Raw genomic sequence first — 21,446 nt, 5'->3', positions numbered from 1 at the left:
GTGTATGTGGTCAGGCTTATTGGTAACTGATTCATATAATCACCCTGATGATATTTAACCACTGACACTCACAATATCATTGTCTGTTAACTATCCCACCAATTAAAAAATCCTCCATTCTCACTCCTGCCCCCCCCCCATCTCATGTAATCTGACGGGGGAGAGGCCTTCTACAAGCAGCCAGTAACCCAGTCCCATACAGACTGTATAGAAAACTTGCTTGTTTAAATGTGATTCTATGAGAACTGGCAATGATGGATTTTGGAGCTTTCTGGATAAGTGTTTCCAGAAAATAGATGTAATTATTTTTCCAATCTACCCCCATTATATTTACAGATGCCTGTTGCATTTCACTGGTATTGTTTAGTCCTAGAGGCATTTAGTTTCCTCCAATAGGAAGGGTAGGACTGCCTATTTATACCTCTTACAGCACAGCTCAGTTCATTATTGCACAGACTGACACACACCTAGAGCAGAGACAGTCCAGACTGACACATACATAGAGCAGAGACAGTCCAGACTGACACACATCTAGAGCAGAGACAGTCCAGACTGAGACACACCTAGAGCAGAGACAGTCCAGACTGACACACATCTAGAGCAGAGACAGTCCAGACTGAGACACACCTAGAGCAGAGACAGTCCAGACTGACACACATCTAGAGCAGAGACAGTCCAGACTGACACACATCTAGAGCAGAGACAGTACAGACTGAGACACACCTAGAGCAGAGACAGTACAGACTGACATCACTGATATGGCAGAAGGCACCAAACAAAATCCTAAAAAATACTTAGAGCAAGATTATGAAAAGCTGAGAGCAAAGTATCTGGCCATGCCCTCTACAACTCTATTTGAGGATGAGAAATTCCCTGCAGTTCAAGCATCACTTGGGTCTAACAAAGTGGGAATCGACTGGCTGAGACCAAAGGTAAGAATATCACAGCAGCGTTATTGAAACATAAAATCACTGGAGGCATTTTGTTAAAAACCCCCATTGTTACGAGATTACATCTTATTGTGTACATTTTTCTGTGAATTATATCAATGAACTGTATATGGATGATGATAGTTTGTCTCTGTGATCACAAGTTCCATTTTCCCCTACACCTTAGGCTCACAGTGTAATGCAAACCCTCGCTCACCTTGTTACACTGTGAAGGCATAGATTCTATGTCTCTCTGATTTCCAGAGATTCTGTTCACCACCCACTATAGAAAGCAGAAGGGCTTCAAATCCCAGAATCCATCACTTCAAAATGGAACAAGATGAAGGAAGTATTGTATCACTCTGTGGGCCTAAAGGGGGAGGGGGATGGGACCCAGCAAGCACAGTGAGGGCTCTTACTCACGCGCGTTTTTACCTGCAGCCCCATTTGAAATAATGAAATGTGTCTATTCCTGCGCTCCCCTGCGGCTGAACACCGAAAAACAGAACGCAGGGGAGCGCAGGAATAGACGCATTTCATTATTTCAAATGGGGCTGTACTCACACAGGTGCGTGTAGGCGCCGAACGCAGGAAAAATGCAGCATGTTGCGTCTCAACCTGCTTTCGGCGCCTACATGCGCCTGTGTGAGTACAGCCCCATTTGAAATAATGAAATGCGTCTATTCCTGCGCTCCACTGCGGCTGAACGCCGAAAAACGGAACGCAGGGGAGCGCAGATAAAAACGCTCATGAGTAAGAGCCCTTAGACTAACATGGTTTCCTTTCAATAAGGAATAAGGTATGTAAAAATACATATTACTATATATAATTTTTATTTTTTATTATTTTCTACATAACTCCCTGTAAATGTTACTGATTTCGTGTAATCTCTCATTTGCATAATATTTACTTTATAACTCTTTAAGTAGAACTAATGATTGTTGCATTGCAAAGGGCTGCTGTACAAATCCATGTGTTCAGCAGCAATATAGCAGCCCATCATATAGACCTCCAGCTTTTTCACCTGTTTAACCCCCTGTGATCTCATGTATAGGTCCTGATCAGCCCTTCTCTGTCGGCACCTGCAGGGACACAGCTGGGCCAAATTGCAGAGAACCATTAATGTATATGGGTATTACAGATCTATCAAGCCCCTCAAATGTTTCAGCACTAAAAATGTATGCAATGAATGGAGGACTGCAGAGTGAGCCCTACATTCCATACTCCATTTAGTTTTTTTCAGCTGTCCAGCTATAGGTACAGTAGCTGTCTGATTAGGCTGCAGTGGAGCAGCAAATAAAAGAGATGGGTGATTACACCTCAGGGCTTTCCAGACCAAGCCCGGATTTGTGGAAAGGCCACAAAGACCCGGGCCTAGGGCGGCAGAATTTTAATGGGGGGCAGCATGTCCAGCCACACCCGAATTGGTAAGGAAGCACTGGGGATTTGCAGGAGATACAATCGTTTTTAAAATTTCCTGTGCACCAATGCCCAGTACTCTGAACCCGATGCTGAAAATTTGCTTGTGCGCACAAAGGAATTGGAGGAGATGGGGGGCGATGAATGGCAGTGGACCTAGAGGTGCCTGCTATGTAAATCCGGCCCTGCTCCAGACACCTCCTTGTATTGGATGGGGTTGTGGTATTGCCAGAAGAGTGTGGAAGAGGGGAAAAGTCTTGAATGCGTGTTGTTCAAATACTGTTGAACTGTGTTCCTGTTACCTTTATGTTGGGAAGAGTTTGCCTGAAATAAACCTGTGTTGTGCCAGAAGACTAAGGGGATTATTTTTCAAAGTCTGAATTTATCTCAATATTTCTTCCTTTATTATTCAATTTTGCCGAAAATTTGCTTTGCAGGGAAAAAACTGATTTTCACAATTTTTTCATCCGATTTTCATGAATTTCACAATTTTCAAAAAATCATTGGGACTTTTATGTAACCTTGACAGATCTGAGATGCTGGCTTTTCAGATTCGGACTTTTCCATCCTCAGGGTTTAATAAATTCCGAAAAATTCCAGATATTTTAAAAGTCTGATTTAAAAAAAAAATCACAAATTTTTCATGATTTTTGCATTCAGAGTTTAGTAAATAACCCCCATAGTGTACCTGTCTTTATGCTCCAGATCCTACATTACTTGCCTATCATAGCTAATTCCCCCAACAGGCAGGCAGCCTGTTACAATACACAAATAATGATGCAAAAAAAAAAAAGGTATTTGGATTGTAGTGTCAGGGAAAGGTAGGGGGCTGAGGAGGAAGAGCTAACAAGGAGAGTCTTTCATGCAAGAGATAACACCATGCGGGTAGGAGTGACGAGGGCATAGAATCAGGGTCAGGCCGAATAAGGATGGAGCAGGTGAAGAGCAGAACAGGACTGGAAAAGGACTAACAAAAGAAGACAGGAGCTGAACAAGGGTGAACAAAAACAGGGAGAGAGCAGAACCAGATCAGGATGCAATGCAGGAAGATTGGAGCAGGAAGACTGGAGCAGAAAGACTGGAGCAGAACAAAAAGGGCAAGAACAAGGAGCAGGGAACAGGACACAAACTAGACAAGGCAAAAGCAGTGAAACCAGAACAGGGAAACAAGAGTTAGGGACAGTGCTTCAATGCTCAAGTTAGGCCAATGCTCAGACACTGGTAGTGAGGAGGGCTGGCCTTATATAGGGCAGGGTCAGCCTCGATTGGCTGACTCCAACCCAATAATAAGGATGCTGGGGTGAATTGGCTAAACCCGAGACCCAGCAGAAGAGCAAATGATAACTTTCTGGTTGCTCTCCTGGCAAGGTAGTTAGGGCGAGCAGGTCTCAGGATCAAACCCCAGCAGAGCCTGGCATGTAGCAATTATATTAAAGGGGTAATATGTAACCAATACAAACTTACTTCATTGGCTGTTAACATGGCATTAGATATGTAGCGGCCAACAGTTATAGTGCAATATCTTTCCTCACAGGATATCCATCCCAACCCCGAATTTGTTACCAACGAAGCAACACGTTTTGATATTTGTCAACAAGGTCTTGGTAAGTAACATGTTTTCTTCAAAATGGGCATCTTGACTGCAAGAGGAAAAATATCTGAGGTTGGATACAGAACCAGAATAATATCTGAGGTTGGATACAGACCAAATCACTAAATCAGAGATGAGAGGCAGTTTCCTTAGTTACAAAAACGTCAAACAGCCCATGTCATGAGGGAGATAATCCACTCATTGAGACCTTCAGCTGGCCATAGAAACAAACACACAGTTGTACAAAATGAAGTTGCAATAAACAATCCATGGGCGATTGTGCGCCAGTAAGGCAGTCCATGAGATGTTTGTGCGCTGTAGTACTGAACACCACAGTAAAGGGAATGATTAGTGGCTAGGGGCCCCTCTCAATGGCTCTGTGCTACTCTATTTACACACTACAGATGGCACTGAAACTTTGTGAGAAGGAACGTGAGTGTGAAGTATATGAGACACGGAGAAGCAATTATTATGTAAGAATATAACAGAGTGAGGGCAAATTGTGCTCACCACTGAATTTTAAACCAAAGCAGGGTGCAATGAGACTGTGACCACAAAATTCACATAGACAAAGACAAGAAGTCCTCTGCACTCAACCCATTATTAAAATATTAAGGGCACAGAGACATTTTATGCATTAAGCTACTAAAAGATGCCCTCCCCTTTAAACAAACAGGGATTGTTGGTCCATATCTTGCAATAGCTTGAATATATTGAAAAATATGGACAAACAATCCCAATGTCTGAATGTCCTTATTATATTGATAATGGGTTGAGTGCAGAGGACCTCTGAGTCTATGCCTTGGTTAATGGCATTCATGTATGACCTGCTTGTTTCACACAATAAAGGCCTGTTCCAAAATCTCTCTATTAACAGGATTTCACCAACCACAGGGGTGTCCCTGTTACAAATCTTCACTAATCTTTTTACATGTATTTTCCTTGTACAGGTGACTGCTGGTTTCTGAGCTCATTGGGATGTCTCACACTCAATAAAGAATATCTGTCCCTGGTTGTCCCTCAACCTCAAAGCTTCAAGGACAAATATGCAGGAATCTTCCACTTTAGGGTAACAATTATCTGTTCTGTAAAGAGCAAACATATCTATTGTCTGTCTGTCTAAATCAATGATCCCCAACCAGTAGCTCGTGAGCAACATGTTGCTCTTCAACCTCTTGGATTTTGCTTCCGGAGGCCTCAAATCTGGAATTTTTGAATTCCAGACATGGAGGCAAGTTTTGGTTGTATAAAAACCAGATGCACTGCCAAAAAGAGCCTTAATGTAGGTTGACAATCCACACAGGGGCTACCAAATGGCCAATCACAGCCCTTATTTGGTACCCCAAGAACATTTTTCATGCTAGTGTTGCTCCCCAACTCCTTTTATTTCTGAATGTTGCTCACGGGTTCAAAAGGTTGGGCATCCCTGTTCTAAATTTTTCCAGCTGGATCTCCCCAACCCTAGCCTTCCTTCCATTAATGTGCAATCCTTTGTGACAATGGAAATCATGCCTTCCTTTTCATTTTAGGATGTTTACTCCCATAAACTCCTTTCCAAACCCTTTAAAGTGAAACTATAACTTCCCTTTTTGACATGAGCTTATTCAGTGGATTATGTGGAAGAGATAATTAAATAAAATATATATAAATAAATATAAATAAAATGAAAGAATAATTTGTCTGTAAACATAGGGAGCAGTTCCCCACATTCACAATGTAACGCAACCCCTCCCTCACCTTCTTCCATTGTGAAGTGATAAACTCTGGAACCTGAAGTCACTACACTTTCCATTGTAGAAATCAGAGGAACTTTAAATCCCAGGATCTATTATTTCACAAAGGATCATGGTAAGGGAGGGGCTGCATGACTCTGTGACGCTAGGGAGGTAGAAAAAATGATCATGTTTCCTTGCAGTCTGAGGAATCAGGTATGTCTGTGTAAAAAAAATAAATTTATATTTATTTATTCCAGTTTATGCTTCTTTACTACATACCCAAACTCAATGAGTTCATGGCAAAAAGAAGGGTGTGTTTTCCCTTATAACTCCCTTCCCTTAAGCATAAGAGGGAATAATTGTGATGTCATTACCATTGAAAATCTTGATTTTGTTAAAGTCTCCTTGATGTCCTATCAGCTTTGAAGGCACTGTTGTATCTGAATGCTTTTATCAACTGTCTCTTAAGAAAGCTCTTGAAGGGATTCTCTATGAAGTAGTTTTTATTTCTGTTTACACTACAAATAATTCACTCTACAATATAAAATGTCATTCCTGAACCAGCAAGTGTATTTTGTTTTTAGTTGTAATATTGGTGTGTAGGTGCATCTCAGGTCATTTTGCCTGGTCATGTGATTTCAGAAAGAGCCAGCACTTTAGGATGGAACTGCTTTCTGGCAGGCTGTTGTTTCTCCTACTCAATGTAACTGAATGTGTCGCAGTGGGACCTGGATTTTACTATAGAGTGCTGTTCTTAGATCTACCAGGTTAGCTTCTCATTGTTCTGTTGTTAGGCTGCTGGGGGGAAGGGAGGGGTGATATCACGATCTAGTAACCAATAGCAAGCAAAGGTATCCTCCTAAAGAAACGACGTGTGTGTTATTATAACCATATTACTTATTATAGAGTCTTCTGTAAACATAAACTGTTCAGGCATTATCTACATATTTCTCATGCAGACAAACAGTATCTCCACACTGTAACATATTCCTGTTTCTCTCAGGTCTGGCAGAGAGGCGACTGGGTGGATGTGGTTGTGGATGACAAACTCCCTACTAAAAACAAGAAATTGGTGTATGTAAAGTCAGCTGACGAGAAAGAGTTCTGGACTGCACTGCTGGAGAAGGCTTTTGCCAAGTAAGTGTCACCCTGATTATTAAACCCCTGCACATACTAACCGAGACCCACTCCCATACAGTATCTGTATAGAAGGGCAGCAACTCAGTCCAGGGGCTTTCATTGGCATACGCTTAGGGGGTGTAACAAGTGTAACAAGTGTGATAATTTCTGGAGATCGGTGAGAGTTTCCTTGGCTATTCTTGTTTAATAGGTTCCTCACTGCCAGACCCTTCAAACTCCATAAATCAACAATAGTATCACTCTTGACCAGTGATCTTTTTATTAGAAAATGCACAACATGTTTCGGATCAAAGATCCTTCTGCAGGTGCTTATGTGCCAAACGGATCAAAGATCCTTCTCCAGGTGCTTATGTGCCAACAGATCAAAGATCCTTCACCAGGTGCTTGTGTGCCAAACGGCTCAAAGATCCTTCCTCAGGTGCTTATGTGCCAACAGATCAAAGATCCTTCTCCAGGTGCTTATGTGCCAACAGATCAAAGATCCTTCCTCAGATGGTGATGTGCCAATGGATCAAAGATCCTTCCTCAGGTGCTTATGTGCTAATGGATAAAAGAGGCTGCTCTGATGTTCTTCTGCTTAGGAAAGATGTGAGAAAGGTTTCTATTGTATTCCTAAACAGAAGAACATCAGAGCAGCCTCTTTATTTCTCCTGACAACTTCCTTGACTACTTGGTGGTCAGACTGGTAGGAAACTGACCAACAGGTGGCGCTGTTGGAATAGAATTCATTCATATTAACAGCACATGTATCCCTTAATATCTTGGATTCAAAAGAAAATAAATAATGAATGTAAATTACAAAAGTTCTTAGAATTGCACCATCATCAGTTTTATATTCACTTATTTTAAAGGTTTACTTTAAGGACACTGTTTTGAGTGACAGTCGCTTCATAAATTATAAACACCCTCTAGGGCAGTGGTTCCCAAGCTGTGGGGCAGCACCCTCCTGGGGTGGGCAGGGCTTGGAGTTATGGTTGCCACCTATTGAATTTTAGAACACCTGCTGGGTGATGCAAGGGGCAGACTGGTAAAGAAGGGGAAGACCGATGAAAGAAACAACTTTTATAAAGTCATTAGGCAGATAGTGGGGGGAATTGTGAGGGATCCGGATGGAGAAGGTAGGATTGAGAAGGAACTAGGACAGATCAGGAACAAGAGGATTTTACCACCAAGTACATTAGTGGTAAATCTGTAATACCGGCTCTGGCCTTAGCTGCTATTTTACAGCTACGCCAATGACATTCCAGCTGAATGGCAACCCTACTTGCAACAGAGGCAGATGGGGCTCAAGGCACCAAAACCAAATGTTGGACCTTCAAGTGGGGCTCAAAGTGTAAAAGCTTGACAGATTCTGTTCTAGAGACTCCTCGTATGGTCTTAATCCAAATCAATTGGGCCCTGGCAAGTAAGGATGCCGACACAATGTTTTTTTTATGATTCCATTGATTACCTTGAACATCCTTGTTTATGACTGTATAATTTAATGGTCTGCTCTCAGGTTGTACGGTTCCTATAAAGCCATTTCAGAAAAAAACCCAATCTTAGCACTAGAGGATTTCACTGGTGGAGTTTGTGAATCTTACACTCTGAAGACTGCTCCAGCTGACTTCTTCCAGACTCTACAGAGGTCTGTGAGAGCAAAATGCCTGCTCACCGGTTCCGTAAGTTCTGTAAGTCTCTCTCAGGTATCATGAGCAGTTGATCATACAGTGTACATACAATATATATATATTTAATTGTAAGATTAGAAATGTAACTTTCACAGCATAAAATACACAAAAAAAATCTCGGCCATGGTGTTATGTACAAAATATTTTGTTCACACAAAAATAATGTTGTATTCAAAAGATGAAATTTGTCCACATAAAATAAATTCTGTGAAGATATAGGGGTATATTTATCAAAGAGTGAAGTTAATAGTGAAGTTCCACTAGAGTGAAATTCCGCCACTCTCCATTCATTTCTATGGGATTTTTATAGGCGTATTTATCAAAGGGTGAACTTTCACTTTCACCCATTGATAAATACGCCTTTCAAAATCCCATAGAAATGAATTGAGAGCTGCGGAATTTCACTCTAGTGGCGGAACTTCACTCTTTGATAAATTTACCCCAATGTGTGTTTTGTACTGATAAAATTATTTTATTGTAATCACGTTTATTATTCACAGAATGATCACAAACACTGTATATTAGGGCCTATTTACCTATATTGACCCTGTGTCCAACTGCAAAATATGGGCACAGTGTGCCATATTTTTAGCCACAATGCATTGTTCTTACCAAGCATACAGTAATTGCACTAGGCAAAAAAAGAATGTAACTTGCACTTGATTTGCCAAAAGCAACATCTGATAAACCAGATGAACATTGCCAATAATAGCAGACAAGAGCGTGTGGCATCAATAACATTATTTGCGTGCAATTCAGCTTGAGCGTACAGAAGCGACTGTACGTGGAACGCGGAGTCCTGAAAATACCTGCCAACGGCAAACTGTAATTCCAGGACTCACTTGAGTCTGAACTGGAGCTTCAATTGAGCCCCACGAGTGTTAGGACCAATTTTTCAACACTTTTTTTTATTTCCAGAGCTGTTCCTAGTTATTGTAAATGAGCCCTATAGTGCAAATATGAGATGTATGTTTTTGGGGTTTTTTTTATTATCCAAAAGGAGGCGCATTCACACATAAATATATCTTCTGCCTGAGTGCTGGTAATAAATAGTGTAATAGTCCTGCAAAGTACAGCACTCAATAGGACTTGTGCAAAAAATATTACTGGAAATTCGGCTCTTATAGTTACCAGGAGCAGCTTTTTGCCGCCCTTGGTAACTTGTGGGGAAATGCCGTCTCTGGCCAGGTTCTCATCTTGCGTCATTGCAGAAGCACCCCTGGCACTAGGTGCAGAACATAGCACCCGCAGGCACAAGGCAGTCTATCCCTACAGGGCCGAAACTAGGGGTAGGCAGAAGAGGCACGTGCCTAGGGTGCAACGAAGTGGGCCTGGCCCAGGCCTGCTGCCAGGGGACCTAATTGCTTCCCTCCACATGCCCCTCATGAATACAATAGATACACGAACAGGAGGACGGCACTCCGGTAAAAACAGGTTTTTATTGCTGGGTACTGTAGCAATACATAGGCCTTACGCGTTTCTGGAACACCTTCCCTTTGTCATAAGCTCATGAATACAAGCCTAGTGCAGGCAGCACTGTATTCATGGAGGGATATCAGGTCTCTGCTCTCCCGTCTGTGGAACTTCAAAATACAGGGTGGGGTGCAAACATGGCAAAGTGCACCCATTTTGCCTTGCACTTAGTAAAAGCTCATTTTGTATTTAACATTTTGACAGTGCAAAATAAACTCTGTACAAATGGACACTTCACAATCTAAAAGATAGATTGTGCTGACAAAATTCTTGTGTAGTTTTTGTGCTTGTGGAAATAAGTTTGTGCTGATAAATAAATTACTAACACTTGCCCATTAACTTGAACCCTCACTGTACCAATGCTGGCAGCTAAAGAACAACGAGGAGGGTTGCAGTTTGGACATTTGTATTCTATGTATATTTTCCCCCAATGTGTTCTGAAAGCAAAACAAATATTCAGATTTTTTTTTCCATATTACTATTTATGCAGGAAGGAAAAGGTAACAAAACAAGAGGCATTGTTGGTGAACATGCGTATTCCATCACTGGAGCAGAGGAGGTAGGAACATACCTAACAATCTAAGATCCCAAAAATGCCCATTCATTTCCTTCCATGTAATTAAAGCAGTTAAATCATGTAAGCGCACATAAATGTAGCGGCAGGTCTGGTATTTTTGTGCAATGACGCGCTTTACCTAATATACTTGCTGAGTTGCTGACTGTGATTTACATGGATGGGAATGGGGAATTTTCATTACATGTGTCATTACCTAAACAACGGGTGCAATTATGTGCTGGTGGGAAAGGGTCACTGTCTGTGTGATTCACAGGTCTCCTACAGCAAAGGGAAAGTCCAACTGATCCGGCTGCGAAATCCCTGGGGTCACAAGGAATGGAAAGGCCCATGGAGTGATGAGTACGTAACTTGTCTTGTAATATTAGCAGCAAAAATGGTTAACAGAGACTACAAAATACCCCAATTTAATGCAAAAGCATGGCAAACTCAAAAGTTAGGGCTCATTTATGAAGACTGGGGAAATTTGCCCATGGGCCGTAATCCATATATAACCAGTAAATCAGTGATTGCATTTTTTCAGCCAGCTGCAGGTAGAACAACAAATCATTTTATTGACTGCCTGGGTTACTGGCCACAGGCCCATTGTTGATAAATGACCTCCAAGTGTCTGCTACTATCGATCCTTATATCGCACCATCAGTTACTCATCAGTCTGCTACTCCTCCAGGCTATACTCAGAGGGATAAGCTTTTGCTCATCTGGCTACCTATTTGTACTCCAATAGTGGTGTAGGGCCCCAGTGATGGAAGTCCTGTGTCCTAGCAGTGGAAGCTGTACCTCACAATTTGTGAGCGTAAAGGTGGCCATACACAATAAGATCCACTCATTTGGTAAGGTCGCCAAACAAGCGGATCTTAACACCCAGATGGGACGAGGACCACATCAACTAGCCAACGAGGCCCTCGATCCCCAAGAAGAATCAAACCTGCCCGATCAATATATGGACTATTTTTGGCCTGATATCTATTGGGGAGACCCGTCGGAACACCCCATACACGGGCAGATAAGATGCTGAATTGGTCTAAAGGACCGATATTGGCAGCTTTAATCTGCCCGTGTATGGTCACTGTAAGACGTATTACATTATACATTCTCTGCCCTACCAGCCCCCCATCTTGAACTGTCTTACCTGAGTTCTATCCACAATGGTTGTGAACCACAGGGGACAGAATAAACCTACAACAGGGATCATGAATATTGGGGGATATGTGGCTGGGGGATTCCCGCAACAACAAAAGTTCACCCTCAGGCAGTGCCTCTTCAGTCCTCCCTTGCCCATTTGAGCATTTGCTGTGGGCGGCAAAGTTTAAGCTGCAAAAGGGTCTGGGGAGGGGGACTACTGTACAGCAGCTGAGATGCCAACTCATATATGAAGGCATCTGGGAGTATCTTGCCACCCTTGCCCTAGCGCCACTGCTTCTGTTGGATACAAGAGGGTGGTTCTATGCATTTTAGTGGAGCAGGTAAATTAGGTTTTAGGTGCAAATTACTTACAGCTGGTGAGGGACTTGTTACTGAAAGTGACAGGGCAAGTGGGACCTAAATCAGGGTGACTCCCTAAACCTACAGGTAAGTTACCATGTCTGCAGCAGACCACGTGGCCCCCCTGTAACCCCCATTGCTGTGTGGTAGTTATGCCACTGGTCCTTCCGATTTCTAGATGTTTCCTGGGCAAAATATCAATTCTAGGCTTGCTGCCACCTATTGCCCTACTACAGCATGAAATACAATTAATTATACAAAATGAAAATATATTTCTTTCCCTTCATGACAAAAAGTAACAAACCTGATCCACCCGGTCATGTCTCATTATGCCACCCCCCCACTCCTCCTGTGGCCCATGTAACTGCACTTTTGTGTCTCTTGAGACCCACTTTGCTATTGGTACACTACCTAGAGTACCCCCCAGATAGTTGGCCTGGATCTAGTTATAGTATATACAAGGAAACCTTCTATGGGAACTGCATCCTATTCTAGAAAGCAATAATTTAAATGTAATTGTGTTTTTACCAGGAAGCCATACCTCAACAATCCTCCTGCATTCTCAGGAGCTCATCTATCAAATATCAAATTATAGATCCTCTAGGTTTCCTAGGCTTTCCTCCATGTGCCTTAAGCCTTATAACAAGAGGCTGACCCAAATAACCCACAACATGGTATAACAATGGTTACAGTCACTGCTATAGACTAAGGGGCAGATTCACTAACTTCGAGTGAAGGATTCGAATGAAAAAAACTTCGAATTTCGAAGTATTTTTTGGGTACTTCGACCATCGAATTGGTTAAATTCGTTCGAATTCGATCGAAATCGAACGATTCGAACGATTCGAAGTAAAAATCGTTTGACTATTCGACCATTCGATAGTCGAAGTACTTTCCCTTTAAAAAAAACTTCGATCCCCTACTTCGGCAGATAAAACCTACCGAAGTCAATGTTAGCCTATGGGGAAGGTCCCCATAGGCTTGCTAAACTTTTTTTGATCGAAGGATATTCATTCGATCGTTTGATTAAAATCCTTCGAATCGTTCGATTCGAAGGATTTAATCGTTCGATCGAACGAAAAATCCTTCGATCGTTCGATCGAACGTTTAGCGCTAAATCCTTCGACTTCGATATTCGAAGTCGAAGGATTTCAATTCGAGGGTCGAATTTCGAAGTATTTTTAACTTCGAAATTCGACCCTTAGTGAATCTGCCCCTAAGTGTTGGCTTGTTGGAGGGTTAGCACTTCCCACCCCCCAAAAAAAACAGTTATGTTCTTTCCAGTAATGTCTGTCTAATGAATATGATAAATGTTTCGACACATACAGTTAGTGGGTTGGATAATTAATTGGTGCTACAGAGGCCATACAAGAAGGTTTTCTAGTACCCCCACAGAAATGACTTAGGGTGCAGGTGGGTCTTTCCATGCACACGGCCTCATACATTTACTGTTCTTTACTTCCGACAGAGCCAAAGAATGGAATGATGTTACCCCCGAAGTGAAGGAGGCTCTTTTCACTCACAGGGATGATGGAGAATTTTGGTGAGCATGTATTTATTTTACATGAAGATGAGTGGAAATCCATGAGATTACAAGGAGGTTTAATCTTAATCTTTAAAATCTGTCCCTGAAGAGAACGAACTGGCAGATACATTAGATTGCTTCAACAAAGGGCCTGGTGTCTTTTTTATGTTTGGGAAATAGGCAAATGATGCTCTGAATTATTGAAGTCAAGAAGGACATGCTGGAGCTTCACATTTTTATTTACTATTTTATTCTATTTACTGTTATTATTTACATTCCCTACTGATGGGTTCATTGTTCTCTACATAATTGTTTTACTATTTCTTCATGATATTGTGTATGCTTTACTCATTAAAATAGGTTTTACACGTTGCAGTACTAAAGAAAGTCAGCAGATGGCCCATGGTGGCACATAAAATTGGCACTGTATTTATGCTGCCACGTGTTCTGGGGTATTACTCATGGAATTGGCATTGTATTTATCTTGCCATGTGTTCTGGGATATTACACATGGAATTGGCACTGTATTTATCTTGCCATGTGTTCTGGGGTATTACACATGGAATTGGCACCGTATTTATCCTTTCATGTGTTCTGGGGTATTATACATGGAATTGGCACTGTATTTATCTTGTTGTGTATTCTGGGATGGTATACATGGAATTGCCACTGTATTTATCCTTCCATGTGTTCTGGGGTATTATATTTGGAATTGGCACTGTATTTAGCCTGCTGTGTGTTCTGGAGTATTATACATGGAATTGTATTTATCCTGCCATGTGTTCTGGGTATTATATATGGAATTGGCATTGTATTTATCCTGCCGTGTGTTCTGGGGTATTATACATGGAATTGGCACTTTATTTATCCTGCTGTGTGTTCTGGGGTATTATACTTGAAATTGGCACTGTATTTATCCTGCTGTGTGTTCTGGGGTATTATACATGGAATTGGCACTGTATTTATCCTTCCATGTGTTCTGGGGTATTATATTTGGAATTGGCACTGTATTTAGCCTGCTGTGTGTTCTGGAGTATTATACATGGAATTGTATTTATCCTGCCATGTGTTCTGGGGTATTATACATGGAATTGGCACTGTATTTATCCTGCCGTGTGTTCTGGGGTATTATACATGGAATTGCCACTGTATTTATCCTGCCATGTGTTCTTGGGTATTATACATGGAATTGGCACTGTATTTATCCTGCTGTGTGTTCTGGGGTATTATACATGGAATTGGCACTGTATTTATCCTTCTGTGTGTTCTGGGGTATTATACTTGGAATTGGCACTGTATTTATCCTGCTGTGTGTTCTGGGGTATTATACATGGAATTGGCACTGTGTGTATTGTGTCATGTGTTCTGGGGTATTACACATTAAATTAGCACTATATTTATTGTGGAATTGGCACTACAAATTAATTCTGGAAAATCAGCTGCACTAATGGCAGAGGGTAGGGGTGACTGGAAGTCCCCAGTTGTTTAGAGCCTCCTTTCCTCTTCCTTTGTCCTAAACTGTTGTTTAGCACTTTTTGGGCAATAACCAAGCCCTCGAGGAGTAGTACAGGCAGTTGTGACAGTTATTTAATTGGATCCCATATGATCTGTTTCAACAGCAAAGGTAGTCGCCTGATGTCAATCCTGTGGCCAAAAAATACAAGCTGCACTAATTACATGCAACCTTTCTACCTGTATTTTCTAGTTACTATCATTATTTCTATTTATTTATTTTTTTCACATGATCTAGAAACCTTATATTTAAATTCACTAAACTGCTGAATTCCAATATAGAGTTTTACTGTATTAATATGAAGATGGTTCTCAGCAAAAGAAAGGCCCACATTATACTGTTCCTTTAAATACGTATTACTTTCTATGCCTTTAGGATGCCGTATGAAGATGTGGCGAACGAGTACAATACTATAGAGATCTGCTATGTTGTCCCAAGTGAAGGGGTTAATTTGAATGAGCCACACTGGAGCCTGACTCAGACAGATGGAAGCTGGAAGAAAGGGAATCCTGCAGGTGAGTGCGAGAGATACAAAGTGCAGGTATTGGACTCGAGCCCCAGACCCTTGGGCTCCACCTCCACCCCAGGACTCTCCCTGGCTCCCATTTTCTCCAGACGCAGGCCTCTTGCCTTTTTGGAAGTGCACATGTACAAAACTTTTTTTACTTCAATCCTCCAGGTCATGTTCCTCTTCTGGAGGGCCCAAAGAATGGTCGCACCCACAGTAGTTATGCCACTGCTAGGGACCACAAAATTGCTTCCATTAGCAGAGCCAGTCCAAGTAGTATTTGCACCAATGACAATACTACTTGGCCCCGGCAATTAAGGGGGAAGGGATTGTTATGTGGTTGGAGAAGGTGCACCTGTGCACTGGTGCTGAAGGTAAAAACAAATTGCTGTAGGTTTAATTTCCCTTTAAGGCCTCTATTCATAAAACTGTTTAAAAAATGCAAAAAATACACCAGTCAATGCTGCATAAAATCCATTAAATATTGATTTTAGTTATAGATTTTAAGTTGATCCAGGGACTAGTCCGATTGCCATTTTGGAGTCAGGAAGGAATTTTTTCCCCCTCTGAGGCAAATTGGAGAGGCTTCAGGTGGGTTTTTTTTGCCTTCCTCTGGATCAACTGGCAGTTAGGCAGGTTAAAAAAAGTTAAAAAGGTTGAACTTGATGGACGTGTGTCTTTTTTCAACCCAACTATGTTACTATGATATCAATGTCTGTGCAGAAATTAAAATAAAATAAAATGTAATTTGTGCTCATTTCTGTGCAGAGACATTTTTAGCCGGCCCACAGTTCCGCATTAAGCTGGAGGTCCCCGATGATGATCAGGATGCAGAGGGGCTCTGTACAGTCATCGTTGCTCTAATGCAGAAGACGACCCCTAAAAACAACATCCTGATGTTTCACCTGTACCAGGTTGGTGACAGAACTTGCCCTTTGTTGCTAAAAGTATCTTTACTGCATATGCTGGTAATTAGGTTCATTTCAGAAGGGTCATCCAAATATTTAAAAGGACACACATAATAAGGGGCAGAATTATCAAGGATCGAAGTGAAAATTGTGTGTACTTCGACTATCAAATAGGCCAAAATGCTATTTGAATTTGAAAAAAAATGTGACTATTCGAATTGTGAAATTTATTATGTACTGTCTCTTTAAAACTTCAAGTATTCGCCATCTTAAACCTGCCTAATTGCTGTTTTAGCCTATGGGGGACCTCCTAGAACCCACTTGGAGTCATTTGGTGAACTTTGAAAAATCTAAGTTTTTTGGGAGCAAATACTTTGTTTCGAATTCTATCAAATGCACTAAAACTTTGAATCAAACGATTCTAATACAGCCTATTTACCTGAAATTAAAAACGTATTTTTTTTTAGATAAATTTAGATTGGTCTTTTTTTATTCTAATTTTTAATTTCGAAGTTATGGGAGTTCAAAAAAACTCCCATTACTTCAAAATTTGACCCTTGATAAATCTGCCCCTAAGTGTAATGTCGTTTGAGTTCATTCATCCATCAGGTGCCTGAACCTCATAGGGCCCAGAGATGTCATTGACCTCTCTGATATCTCTTAAAAATTGTTTTGGGGGAGAGAAGAACACTGCAAGTTTGCACTAGGTCTAGTAACCCATAGCAACCAATCAGAAGGTAGGATTCACGTGTCGTGTGTGAGAGCAAACCTCTGATTGGTTTCCATGGGTTACTTTTGCAAACATTGCAAAATGTATTAAATGCATCTTGTAGTAGTCAGGGGGCAGCAATAGCAGATGTCACTGGGCCCTTCTTCTGGGGCCACAGGAGGACAGAAAATATACATATTTTATCACAAATATGGAGGGGGGCAACTTTTACATGCAGGGGGTGGATTATAGAGGGGGACACAGGTATTTGGAGTACTCTTCACCAATAAAAATACAGAAAACAAGACCAATCCACGTAATCAATCCAGTAATGCTGATGTCATGTTTTTTCCCTTGTTTTGCAGCTCCCTAAAGAGGTATGAAATTCCTGAATTCCTATTGGTCTGAGGCTATACACTGCGGTGATCTCATAGGAACTCAGCTTCTCCAGATTGTATTTATTATTACATAATAATAATAATAATAATAATAATAATAATAATAATAATAAGTATAATAAGTATATAGGTTGATTTTCATTTCAAATTAGTGAGCACTAGTGAGCACTATTCACATTTATTGTTATTTATAGTAAATACCCCAAGATGCAGATTATTAGCAGGCAGAGGAGACAATGCAGATTTAAGAAAAGAGGCCCCTCTATGGTTTGCACTAAAATCCACTGTCCCACAAACCATAGCAGGATAAGTTATCTTAAAGGGGTTGTTCACCTTTGAGTTAACTTTTGTTATGATGTACAGAGTGATATTCTGAGACAATTTGCAATTGGTTTTCATTGTTTATTATTTGTGGTTTTTGAGTTATTTAGCTTTTTATTCAGCAGCTCTCCAGTTTGCAATTTCTGCAATTTGGTTGCTAGGGTCCAGATTACCCTAGTAACCTTGCACTGATTTGAATAAGAGACTGGAATATGAATGGGAGAGGTCTGCATACACAGATAAGTAATACAAAGTAGCAATAACAATGTTTCAGCAGCTAGCAGGACCTGATAGGGAACTGAAGCCTGTCTGTGCTTGTGTGACTGCAGGGCTGTGATTGGCTCTCCCCTCCTTCTGGCAGGGACCGTTAGGACACGCCCACCCCTCATTTGAAACACAGACAGGGACCAGAGAACATCTATAGGGAGCTCAAATAAAGGAGCTATTTTTAAAGATAATATTATCTTTTAGCACCATGTAAAATCAGCACCATGTATTACTTACAATTACCTACAAAATTAGGGTGTTTTCATTTATCCTATATGTCTCCTTTAAAAATAAAAAAAGAAGACCAATTGAAAAGTTGCTTAGAATAAAAGGGCTCTTACTCACGAGTGGTTGTAGCTGTGCTTTCCTGCATTCCGTTTTCCTGCGTTCAGCCGCAGGGGAGCGCAGGAATAGACGCATTACATTTTTTCCAATGGGGCTGCACTCACACAGGCGCGTGTAGGCGCTGAACGCAGGTTGAGACGCAACATGCTGCATTTTTCCTGCGTTCGTCGGCTATACGCGCCTGAGTACAGCCCCATTGGAAAAAATGTAATGCGTCTATTCCTGAGCTCCCCTGCGGCTGAACGCAGAAAAACGGAATGCAGGAAAGCACAGCTACAACCACTCGTGAGTAAGAGCCCTTTTATTCTAAGCAACTTTTCAATTGGTCTTCTTTTTTTATTTTTAAAGGAGACATATAGGATAAATGAAAACACCCTAATTTTGTAGGCAATTGTAAGTAATACATGGTGCTGATTTTACATGGTGCTAAAAGATAATATTATCTTTAAAAATAGCTCCTTTATTGGAGCTCCCTATAGATGTTCTCTGGTCCCTCGTCAGTGAGAGCCCTTAGCCATTCAATAACATACAAGTTAACTTAAAGGTGAACCACACCATTAATCTGAGGCTCGTTAGCAGGTCCTGCATTGTGGCTGATATAATGAGAGTGAAGGAGATTAGAAGGGATAGCTAAGGCAAAGTAAAACACAAATTATAAACTACATAAATACCTGTACATGAAATATGAACCTAAATGTGACACAACTTAGTAATGTGCACACAAAACAAGGCCAGGGGGCATTTTAACAGCTGCAATTTTTTAAATCTATCTCAAGTAACAAATAAAAGGAAAAAGAAAATGTAACAATAAATTTACACATACGGTGAAGCAGTGACATGAGCTGTACAGTATATAGTTTGTTTATAGTAGCTTGCTGGTCAATATATTATAATTTAAAAAATGTAAGGCTTTTGCCCTGGAGGTACTTAAAGGGGTGGTGCACCTTTAAGTTAACTTTTAGTATGTTATAGAATGGCTAATACTAAGCAACTTTTCAATTGGCCTTCATTTTTTCCTTTTTTTTAGTTTTTGAATTATTTGACTGACTCTTTCCAACTTTCAAATGAGGGGGGTCACTGACCCCATCTAAAAACCAAGGCTCTGTAAGCCTACAAAATTATTGTTATTGCTACTTTGTATTACTCCTCTTTCTATTCAGGCCTCTCCTATTCATATTTCAGTCTCTTATTCAAATCAATGCATGGTTGCTAGGGTCATTTGGACTCTAGTTACCAGCTTACTGAAATCGCAAACTGGAGAGCTGCTGAATAACTCAAAAACTAGAAAAAATAAATGAAAACCAATGGCAAATAGTCTCGGAATATTACTCACTGCAACATACTAAAAGTTAATTCAAAGGTGAACCACCCATTTAAGATAAATTGTGAGTTATTTTAATATGAGGGGGTTCTGTAAGAAGGACTGTTTTGTAGGAGTCCCAAAGTGAAGGGATTTATTTGAAGCATGGCACCCAAGGGCCCTCAATCTCCTCCCTTGATATGCATTGTAATCCCCTCCCCCCCATTCCATATGAACATATTCTCACTTTCCTTATGAATTACAGGTTTCCTCCAATGACCTAGTGAAGAATATGAAATCTATGACGCTAATACAAAAAAACCAAAGGAACAGCGGGATCACAGCCAGGTTCCGGGTGCCTAAGGGAGACTACTTGATCGTCCCCGACCCTACTGATCCCAGCCAGGATTTTGATTTTTGCATCCGAGTCTATTCCATGAAAAAGGGCGGAGCTCCCTGAGCACCATCACATGAAGAGGATGCTGGAGGCACAAATATATCTGAATAATTTGCTTGTGTGCCTTAATGTGTTGCTTTTCCTGGGGCTTTGCGGGAACTACAAAATCCCTAGAGCTCAGCTTTTGTGTCCCCCTTGAATTATCTCTAGCTCAGGGATTGTGGGCTGGTTAGACAACTAGTCTGTGAGTAGCAAAAATCATTCACTCTATGGATAAAATATTCTTTAGTGAGCTACCAAATTAATCATCAGGTTACCTAGTTGCTAGGGGTTACTAGCCTGGTTACTAGCCTGGGGCATAACTTTCAACTGTCATTACATTACCCCCGGATTATATAACTGGCAGGGTAGAAGACAGACATGCAGAATAGTTCGGTGTTAGGATCTTGGGAACATGTATCAAAACCAAATGCTTTATGTGCTTAAGGGGGCTGTTCACCTTCCAACACTTTTTTCAGTTTGGTTAGTTGCAGATAGTTCTCCGAAAAATAACTTTTTTCTAATATTGTAGCTTAAAGGGGTGGTATACTCGCCAACTCGTGCAAGTGTTCCATGCATGCGCGCCAGCATCAATCTGTGCATGTGCGCGCTAACTCCAATGCACGCTCTCATCCGGCGGCGCCACCAGCCAGGTTGCCTGGCCGGCTCTTGGGGGGGGGTCTCTGACCCAGTTAACTGTTCTAAATTAATACATTCGTTGACACATTTCTTATCTTTGGCCCTGCTGAGCAAAATCCCTGAGTTTCAATAAAAGCAGCTGTCTACCTATGTATGCTGCCATGTTTGGCCATCTATACCCATATTCCTTCTTGTTTATTTGCCAAATCAAATGGAAGCCTGCAGGAATTGTAAAAGCCCAGCCATATAGGGGTTGTACAGCTTTAAATTAACTTTAGAATGATGAAGAGAGTGATGTTATGAGACAATTTGCAATTTGTTTTCATTTTATATTATTTGTGTTTTTTGAATTATTTAGCTTTTTATTCAGCAGCTCTCCAGTTCGCAGTTTCAGCAATCTGGTTGCTAGGCTGCAAATTACCCTAGCAACCAGGCATGCATTTGAATAGGAGACTGGAATATGAATAGGAGAGGCCTGAATAGAAAGAGGAGTAATAAAAAATAGCATTAACAATACACGTGGAGCCTTGAAAGCTGGAAAGAGTCAGACGAAGGCAAATAATAATTCTCTTGCCCTGCAA

At 41.1% G+C, this 21,446-nt stretch overlaps 1 protein-coding gene across 2 annotated transcripts; it reads left to right on the top strand.

Moving 5' to 3' along the window:
• Positions 1-272: 272 nt before the first annotated feature.
• On the top strand, positions 273-21,218 carry LOC108716476 (calpain-2 catalytic subunit). Of its 2 annotated transcripts, XM_018262639.2 has the most exons (12): positions 275-932; positions 3,883-3,952; positions 4,890-5,008; positions 6,658-6,791; positions 8,293-8,464; positions 10,428-10,496; positions 10,768-10,853; positions 13,465-13,539; positions 15,410-15,549; positions 16,311-16,456; positions 17,525-17,536; positions 20,056-21,218. In XM_018262639.2, the coding sequence occupies exons 1-12, from the start codon at positions 759-761 to the stop codon at positions 20,248-20,250; spliced, it is 1,392 nt and encodes a 463-aa protein (XP_018118128.2). In that variant the 5' UTR covers positions 275-758; the 3' UTR covers positions 20,251-21,218. The 2 variants fall into 2 exon arrangements, with proteins under 2 accessions (XP_018118129.2, XP_018118128.2); XM_018262640.2 differs by lacking the exon at positions 17,525-17,536 and having other exon boundaries at positions 273-932.
• The last annotated feature ends 228 nt before the right edge of the window (positions 21,219-21,446 follow it).

Source organism: Xenopus laevis, chromosome 5L (genome assembly GCF_017654675.1).
Source record: "Xenopus laevis strain J_2021 chromosome 5L, Xenopus_laevis_v10.1, whole genome shotgun sequence".
Classification (NCBI taxonomy): domain Eukaryota; kingdom Metazoa; phylum Chordata; class Amphibia; order Anura; family Pipidae; genus Xenopus; species Xenopus laevis.
Note: the sequence above shows the minus strand (reverse complement) of the source record. Positions and strands in the feature narration are given on the sequence as shown.